The sequence below is a fragment of the Balearica regulorum genome, chromosome 5 (genome assembly GCF_011004875.1).
Source record: "Balearica regulorum gibbericeps isolate bBalReg1 chromosome 5, bBalReg1.pri, whole genome shotgun sequence".
Classification (NCBI taxonomy): domain Eukaryota; kingdom Metazoa; phylum Chordata; class Aves; order Gruiformes; family Gruidae; genus Balearica; species Balearica regulorum.
The window spans coordinates 18,699,864-18,725,736 of NC_046188.1; the positions used below are offsets into that span (position 1 = coordinate 18,699,864).

Below are 25,873 nucleotides of genomic sequence, written 5' to 3' on the forward strand. Positions count from 1 at the left end.
AATGAACTCTTCTGCTATACAGCTTTTAAATGATTCCAATACAGTGAAATCAGACTGTGCATTATATCTGCAGGAGCTCTCTAAATTCTGTGGAAACATTTCAAAAATATCACTACTGAGAAGTCAAAGCTCCAGTGCTTTTGTAATATTTAGGAGTGAGTCCACAGTACAAGAAGAAAAAAAGACAGATCAGCAGACAGATGTGACTGAAATCAGCCCGGCAGGTACAGTTATTTCTAATTTTGTTTCTAATATTTATATAGATTATATATCTCCGAAGTCCATTTTGGGCCACACAGTGTTGCACGAAGCATCTAATTATACAAGGGTGTTGTACAACAGTTTATATATGTCTCGAAATCCTTGATCTATGGCATATTCTTTCAAAACCTGACACGAATAAGTTTTCAGGAAAAAAAAAGACTATTGACAAAAGAGAGGAGCACCATGTTGACAAGAGTACTCTTATTAGATGTATTAGTCAATGCTAATGTAGTTTTGTCAGGAAAGACAATGTACTCCTTTAAAGATTATTATTGTATATGTATGTTTTGTTAGAGAAGGCACTATTATAATAGATGCAAATATGCAGTCCCTGCTCAAGAGAATGTACTGCTAAAAGGCAATATAAACTAAGATTCTGTCCAGACTGCTGTTTTAACACAGGTGTAACAATCATAAAAACAACTACAGTATTTTAATAAGTAATGTTTCAATTCAGTAGACATTTGCTTTCTGTGCTGCCTTTCACACATAAAATACAGACTAAAGTCAGTGTCAAAAACTACACTTAGAGAAGCGCGTGTACGCACGCCGATGGATAGATAATACACACATCTGGGCTTGCTTTTTTTGTCCTTAAATAACTTTGAAATCAAGCCCTTCTTTTTTTTTTTTTTGGTTGTGAGAACTCTTCAAAAGAAACCTCTAATTTTTCTCCAGCAACGGTCTCTAAATTCAACCATGACAAACAGCTGTAGCCTACAAGCAGTTAGTGATTCAGCACCTGCCTCCTGCTCCCCTTCACTTCCAGTAAGAGTTCCTGTTCTGTGTTTCTCTTGCTTCTGAAAATATAACACAAAAACTCAGATATACCTGTTGTTGTGACTCCTGGAATGGTTTGTGCAGTCAAAAATAGTTCATCTATAGGATCCACGAGATGTTTAATGTTAACTTTCCTGGCATTGTAATAATTGCCATCAGCAGCCATCCCAGCACGCTCTATTGCTATCAGGTGATCAAATCTGGTTAGAGATGAGTGAAAAAACACAGGAGAGGAGTCAAAGCTGTGATTCTCACATAACAAATTCTTCTGTTGGCTGCTTCTCCTGTTGTGCTCTTTTGTTGTTCTACTTTTTGACCATTTGGGACTCAAGGTAAAACTTGGATACTGTTTTGTTATTTCAGAATGCAGTTCTCTATGGTTTATTTTCAAAGGCTAGTCTAGTTTCTTTATAGCTTTAGCGTAACTCCCTCAAACCACATTTGCCACCAAGAAATGGAGAAGTTCCTGAAACCCTCCTAGCCAGCAATCCCTTGGGTCAGCCATCTGGCCTTGCTCTGTTTCATGTTAAAATACGTAGTATCTTTTAAAAGGTTAGTCTCTACAAGTGTTTTCAAAGAAAACAAAAAAGTGGCAAATGAATGATCATCTGAATCCTTGTTAGTGTAAATACAGTCTCTGCTTAAAGTACATTGCTTGGCAAGTGTTCCTTTGTTTCTAGTTAGGGAGTTTTTTGTTTGGGTCTTTAGATTTGGAGGATTTTTCTTTAAGTCTATGGCTATTTTGCTAGTTGTGAAAGTAGACAGATGTACTGCAGATGGCCTACATTTTAAGCAGAATTTTCATACTCAGTTCTGATGCTGTATGTTAGAATTAAGTTATTTTGCTTCTGTTTCCTCAATTTTACTGTCAAGAGGTTACTAAGTCTGCTGAATTACTTAATGTTTTTGTGGGTGGGTATCTCCCACTGTGATTCCAGAGACCTTAAGCGGGTTAGTTGTCTACTTTAAAGAAACGCTTATTTTAGCTTTTCGGGACTGTGGGATCAATTGAAATAGAAGCTGCCTGTACTTATATTATGAATAGCTGTAAAACAATACATAAAAAATGAAGATACTGTCTTGCATACTATTACAGCATACAATTATAGCATATACTAACCTGTGGAAAGAAATGGGACTTGAGTAAGCTGATGAAGCAAATACCAGGGTGAAAGATCTTTTTATTAAAGAGAGCAAACTGAAGGTAACTACATTAGAATGCTTTACGAGGAAAGAGCAACAAAAATGAGCAACGTATGCCTACTTGAAGGAAATGTAAGTTGCCTGCTAAGTAATGAAATGTGTGTACAGCTACTTAACAAATTCTCCAGTGCATTCACCCTAATCACATACTTTGTATAAATCTGAACTTTTGCCCAACATTGTATACTCAACAATGCATATGCAAACAGTTGAAGTCAATATTGAGAAATGCACGCGCGCAGCTGTGGCTGCCTAAAGACAGCAGGATGATCACTTTCACACTATTACAAACACACGACATCTTATTAAATCAGTTTCCCCAGTTGTTAGACTTGAGCCAAAGCTCTAGAAAGCGAACACACTCCACAACTCTTTTCCTAGATTCTCACTGACTCTGACATAATACTTCCCCTTTCTGATTTTCTCACTGATTTAAAAACTGGTACAATAATATAGTGTGTGTGTATGTATCTATGGAATAACAGCTGAAAAGCTTCTAGAAACTTTTCAAAGGAAAGGAGCTATTGATGTATGAAGTATTGTTTCTTTTTTTGTACTCCAGAAATGCACAACTGCAGAATAACATGGAATTTACTCATGTGTGCTCTGATACCAATGTTTGGCTTCTAAGTTTGTTCTGTTCCTTCCAAGTCTTAAGGATTTACTTGTAACCATTACGCCTTCTTAGATCATGGTCATTATTTTTATCATAACTTTACACCATAGAGGTGTGACCCATTCTCAAAAACTGAATACACATACCTAGGTCTTCCAGGATTCCCATTCTCGCACAAAAACATTAAAGCTGAATCAGCACTTTCCCTTTGAAAACTCAATAGAGGGACAGGTCTCTTCAGGATTCCTACAGGAAAACAAAATACAATTCAGGTATTATGTACAGGGTTTTTTGATGTACATTTGAGTAACTTAAAAAAAAAAGAGCGAGCAGAACAGTTAGAATAGTAAGGACTCAATGTCTTCACACAGTTCCTGATAAGCTCCCTGCATCCTTACTTTAAATTAAAATCATTTGGATGTTAGTGGGACCTTGAGATAGAAAACAGGTCTACAAGAATAAGAACAGACATCCAGAATTCATCACAAACAGCTAATCTGGAATCACTACCCAGCTATGCAAGCATTAACTTGATGCCAGCTAGGTTTAACAAAATGCCATCGTAGCAATGCTGATCACAGCTTAGAGGATGAACTCTGATTCATTCTCTGGAAAAAAAAAAAATCCAACTTGTACTAAGTGACAGTGAGATTAACTGAAACAAACCTTGGCTCAAATAGGCAAGAGAAAAACCTGAGAAAACATGTGTCTTACCTAGTTGAACAGCCTCTTCAATAATATTTTTATTCAGATTCATGGCTCTCTGATCAGTTACTATGGCAACCTCTTTCTCCAAGGCCTGCAACATGGCTGCAATAGCGAGGGCTCCTGGGGGCCCGTCATTTTCTTCTGGCGGCTCATAAGTGAAGTGGGTAGGAAATCCAGTTGTTATCAGCACGGACCGAGCATGGGAGATAGACAGGCAAGCCTTCAGCAGCTCATCCTGGCGGTGTAGATGAATTATACCCCGGTTTCCTATAAAAGTGTTTTTAAAGAGAGCAGTACACTTCAATATATCATTCTGCTTTTGACGTTTCTGTGTGGGTGAACCTGCATACTTTAATGACATAACATGGGTTAAAAAAAAAAAACAAAAAAACCCCCCTCTGTTCAAGGCAGGAATTGGGATAATTTCCTCAGGAAACCTAGGAAGGTGTAGGATATGAGTAACGAAGATAATGGGCTGTGCTTCCAGGTTAAGAATTTCAGTTAAGTGGATTTTGAAAATTACTATACCTAGCATTTCTAGGTATTTGTGTAAATAGCTTTTTCTGAGAGCTTATTGCATGTTCCTTCCTTTCCTTTGGCCTTCTGCTTTCCTCTGATCTGTGGTGAGTCATGTTAGACCATGCCTAGATACTAAAGCTGGACTGCAACTCAGGTATCCCAGATCTCACAGAAGTTTTGATGCAAATTTCAGATGAATAAGCTGGTCTTTTGTCTCTCTTTATCCCTTTACGGAAGAGCTAATTCCCAAATAAATTCCACTTCATGAAATGATTAACCACAGAAGTGAGGTTTCAGAGGCATGGCAATTTACCAGGGGGCTTTATAAACTCAATTAATACAGTAGTATCCAGGTGACTGCTAAAAGATCTTGTAACACTTTGTGCAGCAGAGAACCATGTTACCTGATCTTGAGAAATAGGTGAATATTAACCAATGCCTCTTCTCATGGGTCAGCCTCTAAAGAGGCAATGCTGTGTTATCTGTGCGTGTCTTTCATTGTTCAAACACTTCCTCTCCCCTCTCCCTTCCCTGGCACTCAGAAACACAAGTTCACAGCGCAGTCCTTTCGATTTGCTAGCACTCCTGAAAACCACGAATACCAGCATGACATGCCGATATTCATGGGTTGATAGCAAGAGGTAAGTCCTCACTATTGTTTTCTAGCCTGCTCACGTCATCTTTCTCACCTACCCCCATCGCACGCCACACTTTCTTCTTTCTGTCCTCAATTTCCCTCTTGCCATTTCTTCCTCTGTTCCTCCTACATAACATACAGGCAATATATAGATAGTGGACACAGAAGAAGTTCTGAGCAAAACTTAAGTAACAGAAGCCGGGAATATTACTCCCTGAGAAGTGGGGTATATTAACTGAGATAAAGTACTGTACTCTCCTTTAGCAGTAAAATGAGCTAACTCTTAAGTTAGGCCCTGTATTTCTGCAGAGCATGGCATTGTGCCAAGCTGAACTCCAGAGAGAGGGAAAAGGAGAGGCCTTGTAAGTAAAAATAAACAGACCCAAACATATGCACACAGCCCAAACCCGGAGCTTGGGAGAGCTGGGCGTAAGCTGTTTTCCACTACTGCCTACTGATGTTTCCCATAAATTTTCTGAAATTCTCTGAAGTTGCAGCAGACAGAGGGGACTATTTCAGTGTGTATTTTGGGAATGGTTGCGCTATTCAGTTTGCCTTTATTTCCATCTCATCTTCCTTGTGCACACATGCAGCCCTACCGCTCAACCTTCTGTGGTGATGAGGTCACTGTGGTCCATCACACACCACCTTGGTGATGAATATGTCAGCAGAGCTTGATGTAATTCCACCCATCAGAGAGGGGATGTTTGAAAAGCACACACAGCTACTAGAATTTTCTGGTAGGAGCACAGTAACCATGAATATATGTTAAGAATTGTGCTATTTACTCACCCAGCAGGCTGAGGTGCCCTGTACTTTACATACCAATTTCAGTTTTATTCAGTAATAGTTCTTATTCTCTGTGGACTCTTCAGTCTGCTGTAAACATTGATGCTTCTGTGTACTTTGAGAGTATACAGTCATCAGGGTCAGATATTCCATTACCCATAAGGTTGAATGGTTTTGGCCAGGCTCTGATATTAAATACGGTTACAGAAAATGTAAGACCTAGTTATATTAACTCACTATATTCCACAAAGAATTTTTAAAATCTTAAAATTGCCATTAGATTCTTACTGTTTTCTTGAACTTTATGAATCTATAAAAAAGCAGGATAGGTCCTATGTACCTCATAACAAATCCATTAAAGGAAGAGGGGTTTTGTTTTTTACCTGGATCTATTCCAATTAGGGTCTCTAGAGTCTTTATCTTTTGGGCTGCTTCTGCTGATACAATACTATAATGCAGAGGATCTTGAGAAATGCAGTGGACTTGGGGGGTTTCTCTTGAGGATCTGACTGCAACGTTGTCATTCTTTAGGTCGGTAATGAACATGCAGCCAGGAGAATGAGTAAAAGCTAATGGAGCTCCTAAAACAGGTGAAAAAAAAATTCAATTAAACACATTGTTATTGCAATATTTTGAAATATCAGAATGATAAAATCACAAAAAGCTATTTAACAACACAGAGTCCCTGCCTGATGGCACTTATATAAGAACAGGTGATATTTTAAGTTACACTGCAGCAATTAATACACTTTGAGAAAGAAATGTATGCATATACATCTGAAAACATTCTCCCTTTTAAAAAGCTCATGTAGGTAGTTGAGATCAGGTTTTTCTACCATATCTTATTTGCTATAAACTTGAGGCAACTTAGGAACTGAATGCTGGTACCCTCCAAGGAAGTCTGTCAGTCTGAAGTCTGAATATTGGGTTTGACACGCATGAAGAAACTAGTGCATTGACATAAGAACAAGTTAATGCTTAAGTTTGCAGAGTGTGGTGGTGATATTGTTTCCGTAAGAATAAATTAATTTTCTAGGTTCTAGACTGCTGCTGGAAGCTATAGCATGTCTTTTGTTCCTTTGAATATCCTTGTAATAGTGACATGACAAAACTATGTCAGGTATTGCCTGCTGGCTAGGAGTAGTCCTTTATCGGATTAAGAAAATGGGGAAAAGCATGTCTGTGCAATGTCCTGCTGACCTAGCTAGGAGACCTATAAACTGGCAAGGAATAATGACAAAAGGTGACCAGTAAGCCTTAGCAAAGGGAATCTGAGTAGCATCTAAAACTTTGGTCTAAATAAGACAGAATAGTAGCTCCCTAAACTGAAAATATTTGCTGTCCTTATACTAATTCCAGAAGTCTTGATCTAGATTATACTTGATTTGGCAAAATTGGTATGTTGTTGGATAAATCACAACTGGTACAAGCAAAATCTTACTTTGTTAGGATGGTGAAAAGGAAGGAGATATTTCTGTAACAAGTACATTTGTGCTTTGTCTGTGCTGGATCTGTTGGGAGTCTATGGCTTGTTAATTTAAAAGTGGCTGGGGAACATGGTAGTTGAGGTTTAATATACCTCACCAAACCATGCGAGTAGACTATGTTTTGTGAGAAACTACGCAGAATTTTAACTACCTAGATGAGAAAGGAGAACAGAAAGATACAAACCGACAAAAATTCCTGGAATGTATTAATGACAACTGAGTTTAATACAGAAAATGGAGAAACAAACAAAAAAGGCAGGCTAGACAGCTGCTTTGGGAAAAGATTGTAGGGTGGTTGGTAATTTTTTTTTTCACTCCTTTCCCCGCAATGAGAATGCATGAGCAAGATGAATAAAACTGCTGGAGAACATGAAAAAGAACAGGATTTTTCAGTTTGGATTTGGGACTGGAGAGAAGGGGTTGTATGTAAGAACAAGAAGTCTCTGCTCCTGGTGCTCAGCATGTTGAGAGCAGCTTAGATAAAGATCTGTAAGGATGTAATAGATCCTGCAAAGAGAAAAGGACAAAGCAGATGACCTCCCAAGGCTCTCCTAGTTATACTGCCTATGACTATTAAGCTTCTTTTTCAGTAAGAACTAAAATACGAGATTTCATTCCACACTAGTGATTTAGAGCAGTGTATAATACTGTCACTATGGTTTAGTTGCATTTTCTTGCCCTTTGTGCTCACACCTGTTATAAATGACTGGATAAAGTGCAGGACAGCTCTGTGTGGAGGACAAAGCTTCACTTATGTAAAGTGTGTCACGCTTCCTTCATTTTAGAACAAAACCTAAAAGCTCAAAAATTCTTTTCCAGGTCAAGCAATTTGCTAGGTCTTGACAACACTTCGGAAAGATTTCTCGCTGCTTTTTTTCCCCCCTCTTTTTTCTTTTTTCCCTTTATTATTATTTTACCACAGTGTAATAAAAAATAATATTTTAAAAGGAAGAAGCTTAAAAAAGAATGCCTTTAAACTTCTAGGTTTTAATAATACTTTAAAAACATGTTTTGATGCTGACAGAGCTTTGGGTTTCTGCCTCTAAAATAAACAAAAGTGGTGGAATTTCAGTGAGAGCTTCCTTGAAGGTGGACCTGTATTTCACAGTGGAAAATAGTCCTGCCAAAGGTCTTTTTGTTGTTTGGTTGGGGTGGGTTTTAGCTCACCCTAAAATCAAGTCTGCTAATGAGCCAACTCATTCAGTTCACATTTAAGAAAAAAAAAAAAGGAAAGAAAAAAGAAAGAAAAAAAAGAAGGATGAGACAGAGAAAAATTGAAGGATAATTTCAAAAGCATCTCCAAATATAGTACATACTACAGCTGATGATTGCTTCTACTCCTGTTACTCCACAGGCCCAAAACACTGGAATATCACCAGGGTGAAGGTGAACTGGATCTCCATAATCTGGTTTGGAATGATCTTGTATTCCCAGCAGACCTGGAATTGATCAAAAATGAAATGATGAGAGATTCCAATTAAGCAGTACTACTGCAAAGCTGGGGGGGTGGACGGCCAACGTTGTTCAGTGACACTAAGCTAGAACTGCAGCAGTGGCAAGTCCCACTGAGGTGGCATATTTAGTTTTCCTTTGAGTGCGTGTCCCCAGAAACTGAGCTCACTTGTTTTCCCTTTTTGTACTTGATGACATCAGTAAAAATGTACTTGCTTTATTTCTGCAACAAAAACGCAAGCTAGATGTCTATGCTGAGCTTCCAAGATGATATAAATCTTCTCTATCAACAGAGGAATTATATTCATAAAGCTGGCAAACAAGAAAAAATTACTGCAATGCAAAATGGGTTCTTTCTAGAACATGTTTTCTACTGCTTCAGCTTCCTACATTCTTTAGCTAGAGAAACAAGCAACTGCTCTTTTACCTCTCTGGGTTAGATAACTACATCTCGCTCTTATCCAGACTTCACTAAATGTTTTGCTTTATTCTAACAACTGCTTGTAATATTCTGGGTCATTCTAAGCATTTGCTCTCTTCCCTTGGTTTTAAATTCTTCAGACGCTTTAATGTACCACTGTATTTTCTGGAATTAATTTATATAATCTGTATATATAATCATTTACTCTTTTCTGTTAAAAATAAATAAATAGTGGAGACGCTCACTTGCCCAATCATCTTGTTGCTCTACTCAAAGTAATGACTTATTACTAGTTCTTCAGATTTAAGCACTCAGACTTATTGGGGTGCGCTGTTACCAATGGCATCTCCTTCTGTGCTCTGCAATGTGATCCTTCTGTGTATGCAGCCCATAAGGCTACTGATTGATACATTTCTGTCAGCAGAGAGGAATTTTCTTTTTATTGTGATCTATCTTCAACTTACAGATGTTTGCTTTTGTTTTGTTTTTTCCATACAGCCTCCTGTTTTATAACTTTTTTTCAGTTTTTCCTTGTAAAGAATAGAGTTGTACTTGTTTGAGCTGGATTTTAAAAAAATATATATTCTTGTCATATTTCTATTTATTCTGTCTTAAGTGTTCTGCTCAATGTATCCTATTTCAGTATTTTTAAAAATAATGCAGTATTTATTTTCACAGTCATCCGCTAAGACATAAAATGCATCTACACATACTTCTCCCCATGCTGTCAATCATTGCTTGTCACTGCAATCTCTGACAGCAAGAAAGTATTCACATATAAATGAAACTGCATACATTTTAGAAAAATGTGATTACACTTTTTTACCAAAACCACCCCTGCCATATAACTTATCGACATCAGACAGCTATCTTTTATCCAAGAAATCGTTGCGTTCAGCTCATTCAAAACCTACTTTTTTCTTTTCTTTTTTTTTTTTTTTTTTTTCCAATTCAGGTTTGTGACCATTAGAAAGGACTAAAACCTAATAAATTTACTGGTGCAAGTATTTCAGTCCTACTGCTTCCCATGGTTCCCCCTTTCATTTTTATAGGCAGTAAAGCGCATGCAGAGTGAAACATGAAAAGCACTGACCAGGGTCACCCACATGAATTGGTGCTCCATGGGCTTCTTTTAATTCAGATGTTGCTCGCACAGCTGCTTCCAACTTGCTTTCAGGAATAGGTCTCATTGTGACTACCAAGTTGCAGCAAAAAGCAGAAACACGGTAGCAAGGCACAGCTGTCTGGCGGTTTAAAAGAACCCAAAGTGTTAGCAGGAATATTGAATAACACTTCTAAAGTATTACAAGAAATCAGTCTAAAACTTTGTGCTGTACTTGAGTTTAGAAAGGCCACATACTAACAATAATTTTAAATACATAAAAAAAAAAAGTACTTCTTAGCATCCCTATTTTTTTCTATTTTTGTAAGATCCAGCAGTGCAGGAGTGAAATGTTCCATCCTTGAGCATCTTCGTATAGATCACTACAATTTTCAACACTATGCACTTCTTGCTTTGGCACATGCAGCATACAGTGTGGTGAGCTCAGTATATTCTAAATATTGTCAGAAAACAATGGTGTGCTTCCTATACAGAAAGGGAAAAAGCTAATAACAACAACAGCAACAAATCTGCCTGGTCTGAATCTATCCTCTGTAGTTGAACTGAGGGCAGCTCCAGAGCTCTCTAACACGCCAGGGTCAGGGTGTCCTGCTGCTGGCAGTACCCCCTGCTACAGAAGCAGCATGCCTGCTCCACGCACATAAACCCCTTTGTGCCTCTGGAAAGATCCTATGGAATTCAACAGCCTCACTGACTGGGATGCTGAAGCACCTTTTCTATTCAGAAATACAGCAGTCTGCCTTTTTAGAACAAAATGTTTGATATCTAAGTTGCATTCAAACATAAACAAGATATGTAGACAGCTAGAGCTGTATAGAAAATGTTCATTAACAATCTTTATAATAAAAATTTTTATACCTGTCACTGAAGAAACATGCTGTACAGTTCTTTAGAGTATTGATGTGCTATGAACTATGAAATATTCTTAAGTGTTTTAAGCAGATACATAATTATGTTTTTTCTTTAAGCTTGGTAGAGGGACTCATGTATGAGATATATTTGTGCCTTCATTTTGACTAGGAGCATAGCAAAAAGATAGTGAAATGCTAACACTGCAAACAACAATAACCTTTGTCTAGTAGAACAGCATACAAACTATATGAAAAAGGCATGCAGATGTGTAGTTAAGTGTTCTTAATATTAAAGGGTCTTCCTACTGGAGCCAGAATTATTTGAGGACTTTTGCCGACATTAAAATCTGCACTATAAACTTTCTGAGCACAATTATAATTTTCAGTGCTATGGTAGATACCTCAAGTTTTTGGGAACGTCTTCTGTCCAATGGGTCTGGGTTCATAGCAAATAAGCAATTTGGAGCAAACCAGAACAAAATCCAAATGAAATGGCTGCCATGGCAAACAAGGAAAAACTTTGTCACCATAAATGAATAAAAAAGCAGATTGGCCCTGCAGGAAGTTGAGAAAAGCACTGAAGTGAGGCTGAGTGTATTTTACCCTGTATTTTTATGTACTCAGCACTAGCACATGCCTAAAGTTACTATGCAGATAGGAAAAAAAAAAAGTTCTGATTTTGAGCAATAGGTATATGCACACAATGTGAATACGGGCAAATACTCAAAGGCAATATGACATAGACTATGTATGTGTGCGAATATATTTACCTTATACATGCTTACATTACATTTTTGCTCAACATTTCTGATGGGAATGCCAGCATTTTGGACTGCTTTTTCAAAAGAGAAGCTGCAGCCTAAATAAAAAGTCACCATGTCCTTAAGTTGTTCAGAATACTCCTTTAGGCTTTTCAGGGATCCAGTACAAGCTCCATACTCATACATTCTGTACTGTAGGCAGTCAGTTCTAGTAAAATAAGAAGTTATCACAGCTTTATCATATTTTTTGAAAACAAGGTCAATTGTTTGAATTGACATTAATCCAGTATCAAACCACGAGATACAGCCTACTTCATGTGTTTCTTTTCTTTCTGAGTAGCAACGAAACAAACCCAGAACAAAACCCCAGAACACCTTATTCTGCACAAAAACAAGTCAGTAAACAGAACATGGCAGAGTTTGGTACTTTTTAGGTTTTACAGGTAAATGTCCCTTAGATGTATCTATCTTGTCTCAGGGTTTCAAAAATTAAGGAGCTTTTTAAGTCTTGTTTTCGGCATTTACTACAGGAGTACATCTTTTAAATTTCAGACACCCTACCAATATCATGCAGTCACCATGCCTGTGTTATTACTAAATAAAACAAAGGTAAAACCATATTATTTAATTCTGCTTGCTCAGACTGCAAAATATTTAGAAATTACACAATTTCACTTTTGCATTAGAGAAATACTTGCAATACTTAAAATTACCATAACATGTTTCTCAAGAACGAGATGATCAGGCTATTACACTCATGCATAGTTTTCATTCAAAGGTTTAACTCCAAGTAAACAAACTTGTTCAAAATGTGCAACAGTGTAAGCAGGCTGTTCCCTGAAACCCTCCTAATCACCACCAGCATTCATTGCAGAACTTTGAGAAGCGGAGTTGGTCCGTAGTTACCTGATATCAGAATCACTGCTCAGAGAAGGACATTTCCAATCACCTGGTTTACTTCTGTACAGCAGTGGCAGGGGTCCATCGTTTGCATGGCAAAACTTCTCAAAGTCATCAGCCAAGGACTTGGGCAAAATCACGACATTGGCCTGTTTATAGCCTGAAATTGTGGAAGGTAGGAGTGACTGGTTATAATTCAGCCTTTTGTTTGTGAAACAGTAACTTCTCTGTATAGATTTCTTTAGATGGTCTGTAAAAAAAAAAAAATTACCCAAAGGAAATTTTTAATTCCAAACTCCGTAATTAAATTAAACAACTTTCTGAAATGTTTTTAAAATCATAGCTAGATGTACTTTCTATGTGAAGTTGTTCACAGCTTAATAGTTGGCAGACATGGATAGTACTAGAATATAAAGATAGCATAATTATTTTAATAGACACTTCTATGAATTTATACATAAACATCATTTATTACCTAACCTGGGAAATTAGTATTCTACAGGAAAATGTTTTATTTTGCAAATGTTAGCGCAGAGCCAAAGGAAGGCTATTGCATACCACACTGTCACCACTTTTTTTCATTTAATACCAAGCTATAAATCATGGCCACTCCACTAGTAAACTCCTGGTATCTTGACATTACGTAGCCCATTCTTTAGAGTTTGTTGGCTATGGAATTTCACTGTGGGCTGCAATGTAACAGGCATAATCACAGCTCAGGAATAAACTCTTACCTGTCTCTCAATCTCAGCCACTTCTACTATTTCTATTTTAAAAAACTAAAATGAGCAGAACTGCTGCATTTTCTTCACTTAGAATCAACTTTGATTTAAAAGGTTGTTGACTACTGCCATGCATTAACATTTTTGCAATGCATATCAATGAAAAAAGCTCACATTCATTTATTTAGCAAAAATTTATTTTCTAAACAGTAGTAGTTAATACCAATGCCGTTTTAATTTTCCTGCATGTAAATACCAGCTGTTCAAATACAGAGAGGAAATTTGGAGCACAACTAGTCTGTGGTGTATAAAACTGCCAATTATCAGGCCCTAACTGCTGTATTGACACTGTCTTGAAAAGTTATTACCATGTCTAATATCAGGCAGGCAAGTAAGAGGTTGCATAGAAGCTCTCACTTTCTTAAATACTGTGGTGGCCTGTTGTTCAAGAGGCAATCGTTTAGATAAAATCAATGATCTGCCTTAAAAGGCTGTAGAAAATCAGTCAAATCTTACTCTTGACCAAAGCTAACAAAGAAACCAAAAGATAAAATTTATTCCTGATGGAAAAATGCAAAGCAAAGGCTGAGGTAAGCCTGTATTTGCATACTGAATGTGGCCACAAACTGCTCTCTTGGGACTACTCAGCACAAAAATTCATTTTATTACTAGCAAAAGTTACTAAATACAGAAACAGTTTCTTGCTAAATACAGAAATACATTTTTGTTAAGTAAGCATGCTAAATTTACCACTGAATAAAATACTACGTTCAGTTACCCCTCAACTTCATCCCCTGTCGTCATGTGAAATCCACAGGCACTTTCTACTTTGCTGGTGATATTCATGAATTCTTAAAATTACGGTTTTAGTCAGTGCATTCAACTTGGACAACGCTGGATTTAAAATACTAGTCACAGCTGACAGTCTGAAGCTGTAGGTAACTTTCAGGCATTCTGTAAACTCAGAAAGCTTTGTTATAACTCTTTGACAACTTTATTGATCCACCTGATAACTATCCTTACTTTCTTTATAGATTAAAAGATATTTTTCCCTTCCCACATCAGCTTACATACATACTTGCATTAGGTATCCATGATTATGGATATATTCACAAGCAAGGCTGGTGAAGCTGGACGTGCTTCACCCTGTGCATTGCTTCAACACGTTCATGTCCTAGCTCAGAGAAGTTTAGAAAGAATGTTTAATTTCTTAGGTGAATGACAATGAGGGCAGTAAGAAAGAATTATTTTAGTAGTATATCACCCAACAAATGTAAGACAAGGACAAGGGGTAATGCCTTTAAACTGAAAGAGGGTAGATTTAGATTAGATGTTAGAAAGAAATTCTTTACTGTGAGAGTGGTGAGGCACTGGAACAGGTTGCCCAGAGAGGTTGTGGATGCCCCATCCCTGGAAGTGTTCAAGGCCAGGTTGGATGGGGCTTTGGGCAACCTGGTCTAGTGGAGGGTGTCCCTGCCCATGGCAGGGGAGTTGGAACTAGATGATCTTTGAGGTCCCTTCCAACACAAACCATTCTGTGATTCTGAGAAATTCTAATTAGTTTGTGGGGGTTTTTTCCTTTGTTGTTTTTTTGGCTTGGTGTTTTTTTGGGTTTTTTTTGTTTGTTTGTTTGTTTTTTTTTTTTTTAGTCTGTGCATAACAGAGCTGTATGCTCGTGGCTAGAAGTCTGAACTTGTTTTCTATGTAAACAATACTTTTCTGAAATGTTAAAACTAACACATTTACAACTACTGCAGCAATACATGTACTTAAAAATAGTTGGGGCAAACTGCAGATTATTAACATTACAATGCTAATTCTGTTAGTATTTTTCAACTTTTGTACTGATGGAAAAGAAAACCATAATTTCAAGGCTCAGTATGCTTCTATAAAATGACCCTTAACATTCTTGTGTTACAATAATGCCACTACACACAGTTTTGTTGATCAGGTACTTGCCACAGTATTTTTAGTTATTACATTTTAAAGTTGATAAGAACAATGACACTGACTTCTCTGCTTCTGTGAAAGTCCAGCTAGGAGAGGCAAGACAGAAATAAATTTTCCAGAATGTATTCAGTTATCTGAGTATAAAACTATTTTCCCATCCCCCCTTGTAATTCCAAGTCTTGCTGAGTCAGTAATTTCCAACTTATGCAACAAATTAAGCAGAAAACCACTTCTGTAACTGTGTCTCTAATTCTTCCCCAAAGTGCATCCCATGCGCTAAGTAAAGCAAGGTCTCTGTGAAGAACCCAGTATGTCAGGCTACAAACGTGATAATAACATACGTAAGAAAAGCCACATTTGGTTAAAGATTTTTCAAATATTTTCTGCATCCGTAATTTCTTAATGACATGACTGGGAGCTGAGGCATGCACTGCAAACTTTGAAAACAAAGTCCATGTACTTTACACAGGTAGGATGATACATTTTCTTTTATGATTTAAGAACACAGCGTCAGGTGCTTACAATGTGATTTCAAAAACACCCAAGTGACTTAAGAACGTAAGTCAACTTAAGGTTTTCTTCTGTTTTACTTCAGTGCTTTTGATATTCCCACGTTCCTTCACAAACAAAAATAGAAAACACATTGCTACGAATCTAAAATGGAGTCACTTTTGCACTTAGAGCTGTTAGGTTTACTTACCCTCCGCCATTCCCGAAGTATTACTAATACTGAGTCTGTTGCATCGAATTATTCTTCTCAGCACATGGGGAAGGAGAGATTTCAAGCTTCCTGTCAAAACCATTTCTTCAGCCTCAACAGAAAGATAATTATAAATTTAAACATAAAGCACATTTATTTTTTTTGTCATTTTAAATTCTGATTTGCCGGAGAATTTAACTTAAGTTTCCTCCTCATGCTCCACCAAAGTTGTTATCACTGGGAAAATCTAAGTTATAACCCAAAAGGCAGATCAAAGTCGAAAGTTTATTTCACTGACATTTTATGACTAAATGCAAACTGAATCTTTCAATAAATTAGCCAGAGACTTTAGCATTCGGGATAAAATGCAAAGTTTTGTTGGCCTGCAATGAACAGATTTCTTTCCTCCCTGATAAATATTCATTTCCTAGAGTATTCACTTTTCCAAAATTCATTGTAACTTTAAAACTGCAAAAGCACAAATGGATTAATCTACCAAGCTATAATCTGTAATATTACTTCTCTGTTCAAAATGCTTTTAGACATTAGCAATGCAACCTTGCAGTAAAGAGAGAACTATATTCAGAAAATGTCATTTTAATACATTCCACATGTATTATACTTTTCAAATATTAATTATGTAGAAGTGAATACTCCTGTGGCTATTCTTCCACTGGAAAAGCAGGTGTATAGATGTTTAAGTCACTTGTCATGCTTTCTGGAGTAGGAACAGAGATAAGTACCCTAATTGCAATCAATATCTGACTCTCTCTATATCTTTTGGAGATTTAAGATATCTTTTTTTCTGCAATCTAGTCAAAGTTCACACAAAGTTTTTCCCTGAATGTAAACTATCTATAACTAAAAAGAGTTTATTACATCACTATTAGGAAAAAGTAAAAGATAGCTCAGGGTAAAATAATAACTTGGCTGCTTATGATTTTAACCTTGGTCATTTTTAAGTAAAGAAACTAAACTATCCTCCAAGTAATCAAATTACCAACCTCCAAGTTTTTCTTTAATTCAGAAGAAGCCATTCTTGATGTCATCCATAAGAAGTAATAAATATGATAGAAGCTGTGTTGCTTTGTTTAAAAGATGCCAGTAAATTAACGTACAATGAGATGTTACAACCTTCTAGCAAAAGTTAACTTTTCTGTTAAAGGTCCACAGGTTTTGTAATGTAACTATGATACTGCACAGTTTCGCTCTGACAGTGGAGTGGAACACAAGTGAAACACTTTATTGTGAAAATGTATAACTGAGCAACTCATTCCTTAATTAACTTGAAGAGCAGTGATATGTTTTGACTGAAATTATACTCTCATCATAGGTTGTCTGTCCAAAATGTTTCCCAAAGCTTGCAGAATTCTGAGAGGTTAAGTTGGGTGCACTGGAATTTAGAATAAGCTTTGTATCTATTCTTAATTCTGAAATCTTTATATAACATTATCAGCCAAAAGAAATTAGTCTGGATTTTTTTTTTTCCTGAATTCTACATTACTACTTTCTAACCCTTCTCATCCTTTCTGCTTTTACATTATCACTCTGTATGCTGCACAAAAATTAGTCTTCATTACAAAATCACGAGCAATTCCAAATGCATACTTTAACGATAACAAGAAATTGGATTTAGAAATGTAGCTGAGCTCTAATCCAGGCCTATAAGTGTCAATTTAAGAGACATTATTCTTACCGCAAAGAGAATTTCTAACCCCGGTCTGGAATTATTAACTCAAGAGGTTTCAAATTAAATACAGTGATCCTAATAAAAAATTCCAAGTGTGTTCATTAGATTCTTTCAAATTGTTTTTCCTGATTTCTGAGCATCTTTGAAACCATCTAAATCATCTATAGGATTGATAGCCTTAAGAACTACTAGCTTACTTGGATTTGAAAGGCAGTCTGAAGTTCAGGAAACTAGTATGGAATGAAAGCTGTCTTCAGCTAGGTGTTTTATCACAAATGCCCTGGTCTGATGTTGGATGAGCCCAATTCTCCCCTCATAAAATGTGTGCCCAGTAGCAGAAATGGAAGTACCTATGAGAATTAAACATTCAGGGCCCTAATGGTTTAGGTTCATATGACAGCAAGTGACTAACAAGCTGCAGGACTGTGAGTATCAGTAGTGCTGCAAAGTTGGCTGCCAGTACCTTACAGAAATGCTTGGGTTTGTAGTTCCTATTTATGAATCAAGCCCCTAGCTGCAAAGCAACAAATATTGTTGCTGACTAGTTAGGAAGTAAATAATTTAAACATTAACTTTGTATAAAAGCATTCTGATTCATCTCTTTCAGATGAGAGATAAAACTCACCTTATGATCATTTGCTATCACTAAAGTTCCTGTGGTGATTTTATAAAACTATAGGGAAAATCCAATAGGATTAATAAGCTGAGTTATAACTTTAGACCCCTGTATTTGCTATACAATATCAGTAATAGATTATGCTGGTGTTTTTCTTTATTAATTACTAAATTTGGATAGACAATAAAAACTGTTAGATGCTTATAGTAAAACCTAGCTTTTACTATTTGACTTTCTCAGGAATGGCTAGTTTCTATGCAGTATGCTATTTCCCTGTGCTTGGGGGCATCAACAGATTCAGCTTCCGCAAACATCTCTAGGACCCCCTGGAAAATTGTTGGAGCCATCATGACCGTGGCCTGTTTGGAATGACAGCGGAGAAGTACCAAGGCAACTCAGGTCTTAGAGTATCTTTTCCATTGTCCCGTCAGGATGCCTAATGAAGTGCACAGGCTGGCTTCATCGGGCCCTCGAGCAGCACTCTAAATGGTGTCGTTCAGCTGTTAATCACTTAACAGGTTCTGTGACCTGGCAGGGGTTTTTCAACTCCTTTCATTTTGTTCTGAGGTAGTTTGAGATAACGGTAAGTATCGGTTATCTCATGGGGGTATGTTGGATCATGATACAGATAAAGACAGGGTGCAGGATAAGTGTTAAAAAGCCCTTAAGAGAAGATGCTGACAGAGCTTACAGATGGCTGTTGTGCCTGAGGCATCCTCTGTGGTGTCCCCTCGCTAAGGGACCCTAAGATCTGGCTTTCCAGTCTGGGTTGCCTTTAATGGAACGAACCTCTAAAGCAGACTAGAAATAGACCTGGGTAACCACCATTTGAAAATCAAGTCATTTACTGGCTAATGACAAACTCCATACTTAGAGCACCAAGTCTGAAAAGACCCCCTTGTTCTAAATCACGTTGCTCACATCAGACTCCCTGACTTACAATAGGAACAGCCAATAGTGTAAAGCTTCGTAACACTGAAGTGTCAAGATCGCTCTTAAAGAACCTTTTCTTAAAGATTTGGTTCCATGTTAGAAGCACAATGAACACTTTTCTTTTTAGAGGCTTACATGAAGATTCAATGTATTTCATGTGTATCTTGAGTTTTACATACTGAACTTGAATACATCTTAAAATATATTGCTGTCTGATGTGTTAAAATGGCACTTACCTGCTATTGATTTGTGGGCACTACCATATCCTGAGCTGCACTTCCAGATCTTGACAAGGATGATGACACTTCAAAGCTGGAAAGAGATGATAATGTACTAGAATGATCTACAAGAATGATCTAAGGAGCTGTGTGATCAGACAATGATGGTGGCATAGCATATGCCATAACAGTAGCTCAGAATAATGAATCAACTTGTCAGAGACAATATAGTATTGAAATGATGTTATATTGAAAAGATATATATATTCAGGAAAAAACTTTTTCTTTGTACTTCTTTCCTGGCAGTCAGGAAGTACAGATATGTACCAGCTTTGGTGAAAGTTCTAAACAAATCTTGAGTCTGGTTTCAATAAGTAACGTAAAATTTTTAGGTGACATCTTCATTTAGTATATATCTGCATAGGACCACTCCAATAGAGTCAAGCAGATACACACTACCTGATTAATTTGGCCCAGCTGATTTGCAAAATATCCTGTTACCTAGACAACAATTTTCAGGAAGGCCAGATTTGGAGGGTGAATATTTTTTTTATTCAGAAATTGTGATCTGTTGTTGCCATGTGAAGCTCGAAGCCACCATCCATTTCTACATGCTGTTCCCAGCACATTAGCTGAGGAGTACTGGTGACTGTGTGCAATGAGGTGCTGATCTTTGCTGAGGTCATAGGAACGGGACTAGTTCTAAGCCTCATCTTTATAACTGATTGTAAAGAATGTATTTCCCCTGAACCCCCACAACTCATGCTAGGAAAAAGGCATGTTGAGAGGAATGCTACTTTATACTGTTAAAAAAAACCCTGTTGCCCTCAAGAGGTGTACCCTTGCCTGTCATATCACTTTGAGATTTACTAGTTTCTATTTTTAAGCCTTGTCTGGTAATAAAGTTACTGTAGATCAAGTTAAGAGTTAAATATTCAACAGTATTTCTTGGAAAAAGTGACCAATACTGTTCACCTTTGCCAAATAATCTGCAACCCAACCTGAAGCAAGAAAAACGCAGTTGCAGACTGCAGAAGATTTAATAAAGAGGTTGCCTTCCCTTTTAGATGACTTGTATGATGGACAGAGTAGCCTCTTTGCACCACCCTATTGGTCGCACGTCCCAGGCTATTTCTTGTTCCCTCCCTCTTTCTTTTGTCTACAGTGTGCCTCTGTCTCTGCCTTTTCCCTCCCTCAGACCTCCGTCTCCGTAACTCCAAGCTGGACTGACCTTTGCAGGGTTGGCTTCCTTGGTTGGTCTGACTGCATCCTCTGGCAATATGGGAGCTTGGATGCCTTCTCTCCTCTCACTAGCTCCTTTTAATTTATATATTTGCTGTATCTCTCAATTCTACCTTAAGCTCACTCTCAATTTTCAACCTTAAATGAGCTTTTCCTGTTCTCAGTCTGAGACAAAAATAATCTAACGTCAGAAATCATAAAACACAATAAATGCACAAATGGTTTCCTAGACTTGTAAGATGTAGACTCCTCTGAACCTCCTCAGTATCTACACCTACATGTAGAGAGATATATATATCCCCCCTTTAATATTACAGATGAGCTTGGATTAATCATAGTTTTTCTATTTATTTCCTCCTTAATTTTTGACAGTGGAACCACCAACTAGTCTTGAAAAGTTATGTATCTTTACATTAAATTGTTGATTGAGCTATAGTTTATAAAGCATTTTTACAATCTGCAGAGCATAATCTCTTTAGACAAAAAGAAGGAAGTACAGTAAGTGAAACATTTTGTATTACCTTAGAGCTTTCAAAATGAAAAAAGTGAATCTGTAAATTTCACCGATATTTAAATACGAGCATGGATTCTTTCCAGGCCCACACTGTAAATTATTCATTACGCAAGAAAATGGAAAAATGTCATTTAAGTGTCAGAAAGATTACACTTTGAGATGCAGTGGGTGTGTCCATACCACTGTGCTAAACTACACCAGATAAAAATGAATCAAAAAATTATATAATAGCACAAAAGGATTAAAACATCCTTCAGAAGTGTCAGCGTGACTGCTTCACCTTTACATGTGTCAAGTAAATTCATGAAATAAACCTAAAAACATACAGTATTTCTGTGGTTTTAAAAACGGATCACCTGAGAATAAACAGCCTGTAAAGAGTACTGATAAGAGTAGCAAACAAGTCAGTTTGAAGATTGCAAAGTAGTTAATACCAGTTTCTGACGTCACAGATTACAGGTCCGTTTCTCCAGTGGTACTGATACACTAACAACAGTATGGTTTAATGCAGTGACTTTTCAAAGCGTAATCTAGAGACTTGCTTGCAAGGAGCCCAAAGACTCTTAAGAAATATAATCTTGCATTGTTTATATCATTTTGTCCTATTTTCAGTTGAAAGTTTGATAATAAGAACAGGCGGTGGCATGTACAGGTTCATTGGCCAAAAAAAAGTGCGGTGGTCACGACTTAACACTGCTGGGCAGGGTTTTTTTCCGTATTATCAAGCAGATAGCTTACCCAAAGCTGCTGCTGCACCAACAGGAACAGCAGGGTGACTTGAAACATGAGCCAGCCCACAGGCTGCCTTTACTGATACATAATGGAAAGTAATCTAACCTAATTATAATCTAACAAACCCTTTGTGTACTATGCCTTGCCCTAGTAGGAATATGGTTACAGAGGTTTGTTAATGTAAACATGGTTTAAAATGACCTGCTTGCTTAATCATCAAGCTGATTTGAAATTCTGCCAAGAGACTTCTGTGAAAAGCACAAACTTCTCTGCAAATTTGCTCCATTTGATTTTCCAACCGGGTCTCTCAGTTATACTTGTGACGTTTTATTTGAAGAATCAATTAATGATCCTTCTTCTCCCCATCTGCTATGAATCATTTCAAAGCACAGAAGTGCTTTGTGTATCATTCCAAAGAGGAAGTGCTTTCTGTATTTTCAGACAGCGGCTCATCCAGCAAATTAAGATTTAACTTTACATTTGAAATACAGGGTATTTGCCTTTGAAGTTTATGCACCTTTAGATGAGGGCTGCAAATAGAAATTGAAATTAGTTTCCATTAGTGCTCTCTCTGCTGCTTAAAGCAGCTAGCCTATACTTGAGATCCTGCAGATTGTGTTAGGATGAGAAACCGATGATAGAATCAATGTATCTTTGACCCAATCTTGTTTACTTGCAAAAAAGACACACAACATTTAGTTTCTCCCAGTGTATTAAGAACAGAAAGCAATTACCAGATCCAAAGCGTGGCGTGTTAGTGTGACATGTCTTGCACAGGCTCCCTGAACTTCCACCACTGCATTTGTATTACTTTACACTCGGCTTCTGCCCTGGGACTAAAGAAATTGTTTCTCAGGTGGACAAACACGGGCACAGACTAGCAAATAGTTCACACCGGGGCCCTGGCCTTGCATGGGCACAATCTATGTAGGGTCTCGGTTGTTGAGGCTTTTTTATTCTGTAAAGAATGAGGCCTCATGACTTCACGCACCCTTCCAACCCCTCAGGTCATAGCCTAATACCTGCATACCCTGCCCCATCATCTTACAAAAACACATGACCAACAAGCTTTCAAACAGCCACCTTGTTTACATGCTCCTTTGGCAAGATACGGTACACGCATAAGAGGAGACAAGAACCTTTATCGAGATTTAAAAATGCCACTTTCATGCCTTTGACTTTGCTGACAGGAATACTCACCAGCTGCAGTAATAAGAGACAGCAAATGATCTACCAGAGGTTGTTTTTGTATGAGATGACAAGAAGTGCTTATTCAACTTGAAGAAATTGAAAAAAACATGAGGGTGGTATTTAAATATAGTTCCCCAATCTACACTGAGCTACAGAAAATCTTTAGAATTGCTCCACAATTCTCTGGGCTGGATCCAGCCACCAGTTGTCTGTCTTGGCCTCTTCTGGCACTGGGACAGCCCAAGGACGGAGGAGGACCTTGCCTGCACGCCACCACCAGTGCCAGCCTCTCCTCTGCCCCCCCAGCAGCCCTGGCCAGCCGGCAGTGCGCTGCACGCTGGAGCCAAGGCGATGTGTATTGGCTGGATTAAAAACTCCTAAAGTGAGGAAAATTTTCTTCCCAGTCTTGCTCATGCAGAATGAAACTGGAAGTCCAAAGTACAGTGACTTGCACTGCTTTGTTTGCAAGGCAGCAGCCACAGGTGCTTATGTTGATAAGAAAGCGTGTCACCGCCTAGGTTACACCCAGTCACGTCATGCGTGGTCACAGGGCTGATGGGGTGCCCGTTCCTCCCAAGAAATTCCACGTGGAGGTAAGCAGGTAAGTGGTGGTCTGCTCCCTACACACCATAAAAATAGTACCATGTTCCCCAAAAGATGTGCCATGCTCCTGCTGTCAGGTCATTCAGGCTACCCTCCAGGATGAGGCCATTTCTTTTGGGCTCACATGTCTGCCAGCAGGTGCTCAGTCACTGCATCTGTTGCTCCTCACCAAGCAATTGTCAGATATGGACACTAAAGGAATGATTGCAGCCTATGTATTTACACAAAAATAGTGTCCTTGACATGACTGAATTGTACCTCTCCAAACACTACCAAGCACAAACATCTTTGCTTCCACAAATACCTGACTTCTGTTGTTCCACTGCTTCCTTCAGCCCTTGGACCAAGAAATACTGTGAACAGCTCAAATGGACCGAGCACCATTTCCCTGATGGAAGTCCTGGCTTAAGCAGTGCCATTTGGATAACTAGGTGAATCAATGGCAGGGTCTGCAAGGACACCTCACTGCAACTTTCAGGAGTGTGGATTAAGTGCTGTTAGCAACTGTGCTGTGTGATGGCAAATGGTGTGCACTTGGACTGCTACTTGATCTTGGAGCATATTAACCTGCATCAAGGAAGCCTGGACAGCTTTGTTCCACAGCATCCATTCCAATTGGAAAGGCTCCATGAAGTTTCAGACAAGTTATGGATGCATTACTATATTTTCATTACTGCATACCTGACAACTACAGTACTATGTGGCAACTATAGTTGTCATGATGATCTTAAAGCTGCCTTTGATGGTCTGTTTGGTGCAGCCAGGCACCTGCAGACACATTTGCACTCTATCTGCAAGAGCTCAGACCAACACTGAGTAGAGCAGCATGATGAAAAGGAATAGTGATAAGCAGTAATATCAATAATCAGACAATACTCTAAGGCTGACAATGACCACAATCTCTATGGAGAGAAGAGTGCTGCTTTGTCCCTAGCGAAGACGCCCAAACTCTAGAAACCACAGATGTTACATACTTATTTGTTAGACAGCATCACAGAGCCCATAAATCATCAATATTCACCATCCTTGAACTTGTGAACAAGAACTTGCAGAATTAGTGAGTTATAATCCTGAACAGTCAAAGCTCCTTGTGATGAGACCCAAATGATCTGTATGTCATTCATAGCTCTTCTTCCCCTGCCTGTACAGAGACAATATGAGACTCTATGCCATGTGAACCTTTGAGAACCTCAGCTTGACAGTAACATGCAGGATGGAAGACCTGGATGATGTGGCAGTTCAACCAAGCAAATGAGAGTGTTGCTACACTGACCTAATTGTCCAGTCATCTGTAGGAATCAGGAATGAACAAGTTTTATAGACAAATGGCAATCACATTGACCATGGGAAGAGAGGTTCTGCAAGTGGTGTGTTGGTTCTGCAGAGTACCAACAGTGCCTCCAGTTGCCCTCTCCATTTCCAAACTCATAACAGTTGTTCAAGACCAGCATATGACATAACCCCAATGGGCAACTCTCCTCATCCACCAGAATGACCCTTGATGAAGCAGAGAATGAGTTACCCTATAGCCACAGGCTGCAATGGTGCCTACTGTCTAGAAGAAAGATAGGATACAGGCCCTGTCTCCTGGACAGCCTGACCCCACCGCATGCAGATGGTTCTGATGCGGTCAGTCTATCATGGTATCCTCAGAGCATCACCATTGGTGGCAGCTGTACCATGGCCGTGCAGCCAAGTGTAAGGGAGAAGTTTAGGAGCTCTGTTAGGCTTGGGTTCTCACCCAGGTAATGCAAAGAACTTCTCATGTTTTTGGTTACAGGCTAGATCAGGCATGGGATGACTAAATGCTGTCACTCTGTTAGCTATTCAGTGGCTTATACAATACACTACTGTGTTCAACGCAGTTACAGCAGACAGAGCAAATATCTCAAACCGCTGCCTTCATCTGCAGGTTTCAGCAGAGAACTCTCAAGGATTTGAAAAAATACACAGTTCACCTTTCTAGCTTATAGAATTAATCCTGAACTTTTACTGCTTTTCCCTATGTTCTGTGGGTAAATAGAGTAAGACCTGCAGGCCTATCACCCTCATACCTTTTATTACCATTAAAATACTTTTTTTAAAAAAGCAGCTTGGTGTTAAAGAGATGACTCATAATGCTGCAGCATCCGTTAGCTGACTTGAAAGAGATGTTAATGTCATCATTTTGATTTTCATTACCAAACAATAAGAAGGTAAGGGCTGAAAATGTCTTACACATCTATTGCCTCATTTCATATTTTTAACATAT

General features: G+C 38.2%; 1 protein-coding gene across 11 annotated transcripts in view; it reads right to left on the reverse strand.

Moving 5' to 3' along the window:
* The window catches only part of DGLUCY (D-glutamate cyclase), a 56,239-nt gene that overhangs the window by 18,302 nt on the left and 12,064 nt on the right, over nt 1-25,873 (reverse strand). For 3 of the 11 annotated variants that reach the window (XM_075753693.1, XM_075753692.1, XM_075753698.1), the window contains 10 exons: nt 19,359-19,434; nt 15,884-15,995; nt 12,518-12,671; nt 11,621-11,819; nt 9,970-10,120; nt 8,320-8,442; nt 5,900-6,097; nt 3,578-3,838; nt 3,010-3,109; nt 1,096-1,244 (listed from right to left, as the gene is read on the reverse strand). In XM_075753693.1, coding sequence (XP_075609808.1) covers nt 1,096-1,244; nt 3,010-3,109; nt 3,578-3,838; nt 5,900-6,097; nt 8,320-8,442; nt 9,970-10,120; nt 11,621-11,819; nt 12,518-12,671; nt 15,884-15,986 — 1,438 coding nt within the window. In that variant the 5' untranslated portion in view covers nt 15,987-15,995; nt 19,359-19,434. Of the gene's footprint in view, nt 1-1,095; nt 1,245-3,009; nt 3,110-3,577; nt 3,839-5,899; nt 6,098-8,319; nt 8,443-9,969; nt 10,121-11,620; nt 11,820-12,517; nt 12,672-15,883; nt 15,996-16,887; nt 17,015-17,770; nt 17,895-19,358; nt 19,435-22,562; nt 22,659-25,873 lie in introns of those variants that run through there. The other 8 variants (XM_075753689.1, XM_075753696.1, XM_075753695.1 and 5 more) reach the window with 5 other exon arrangements.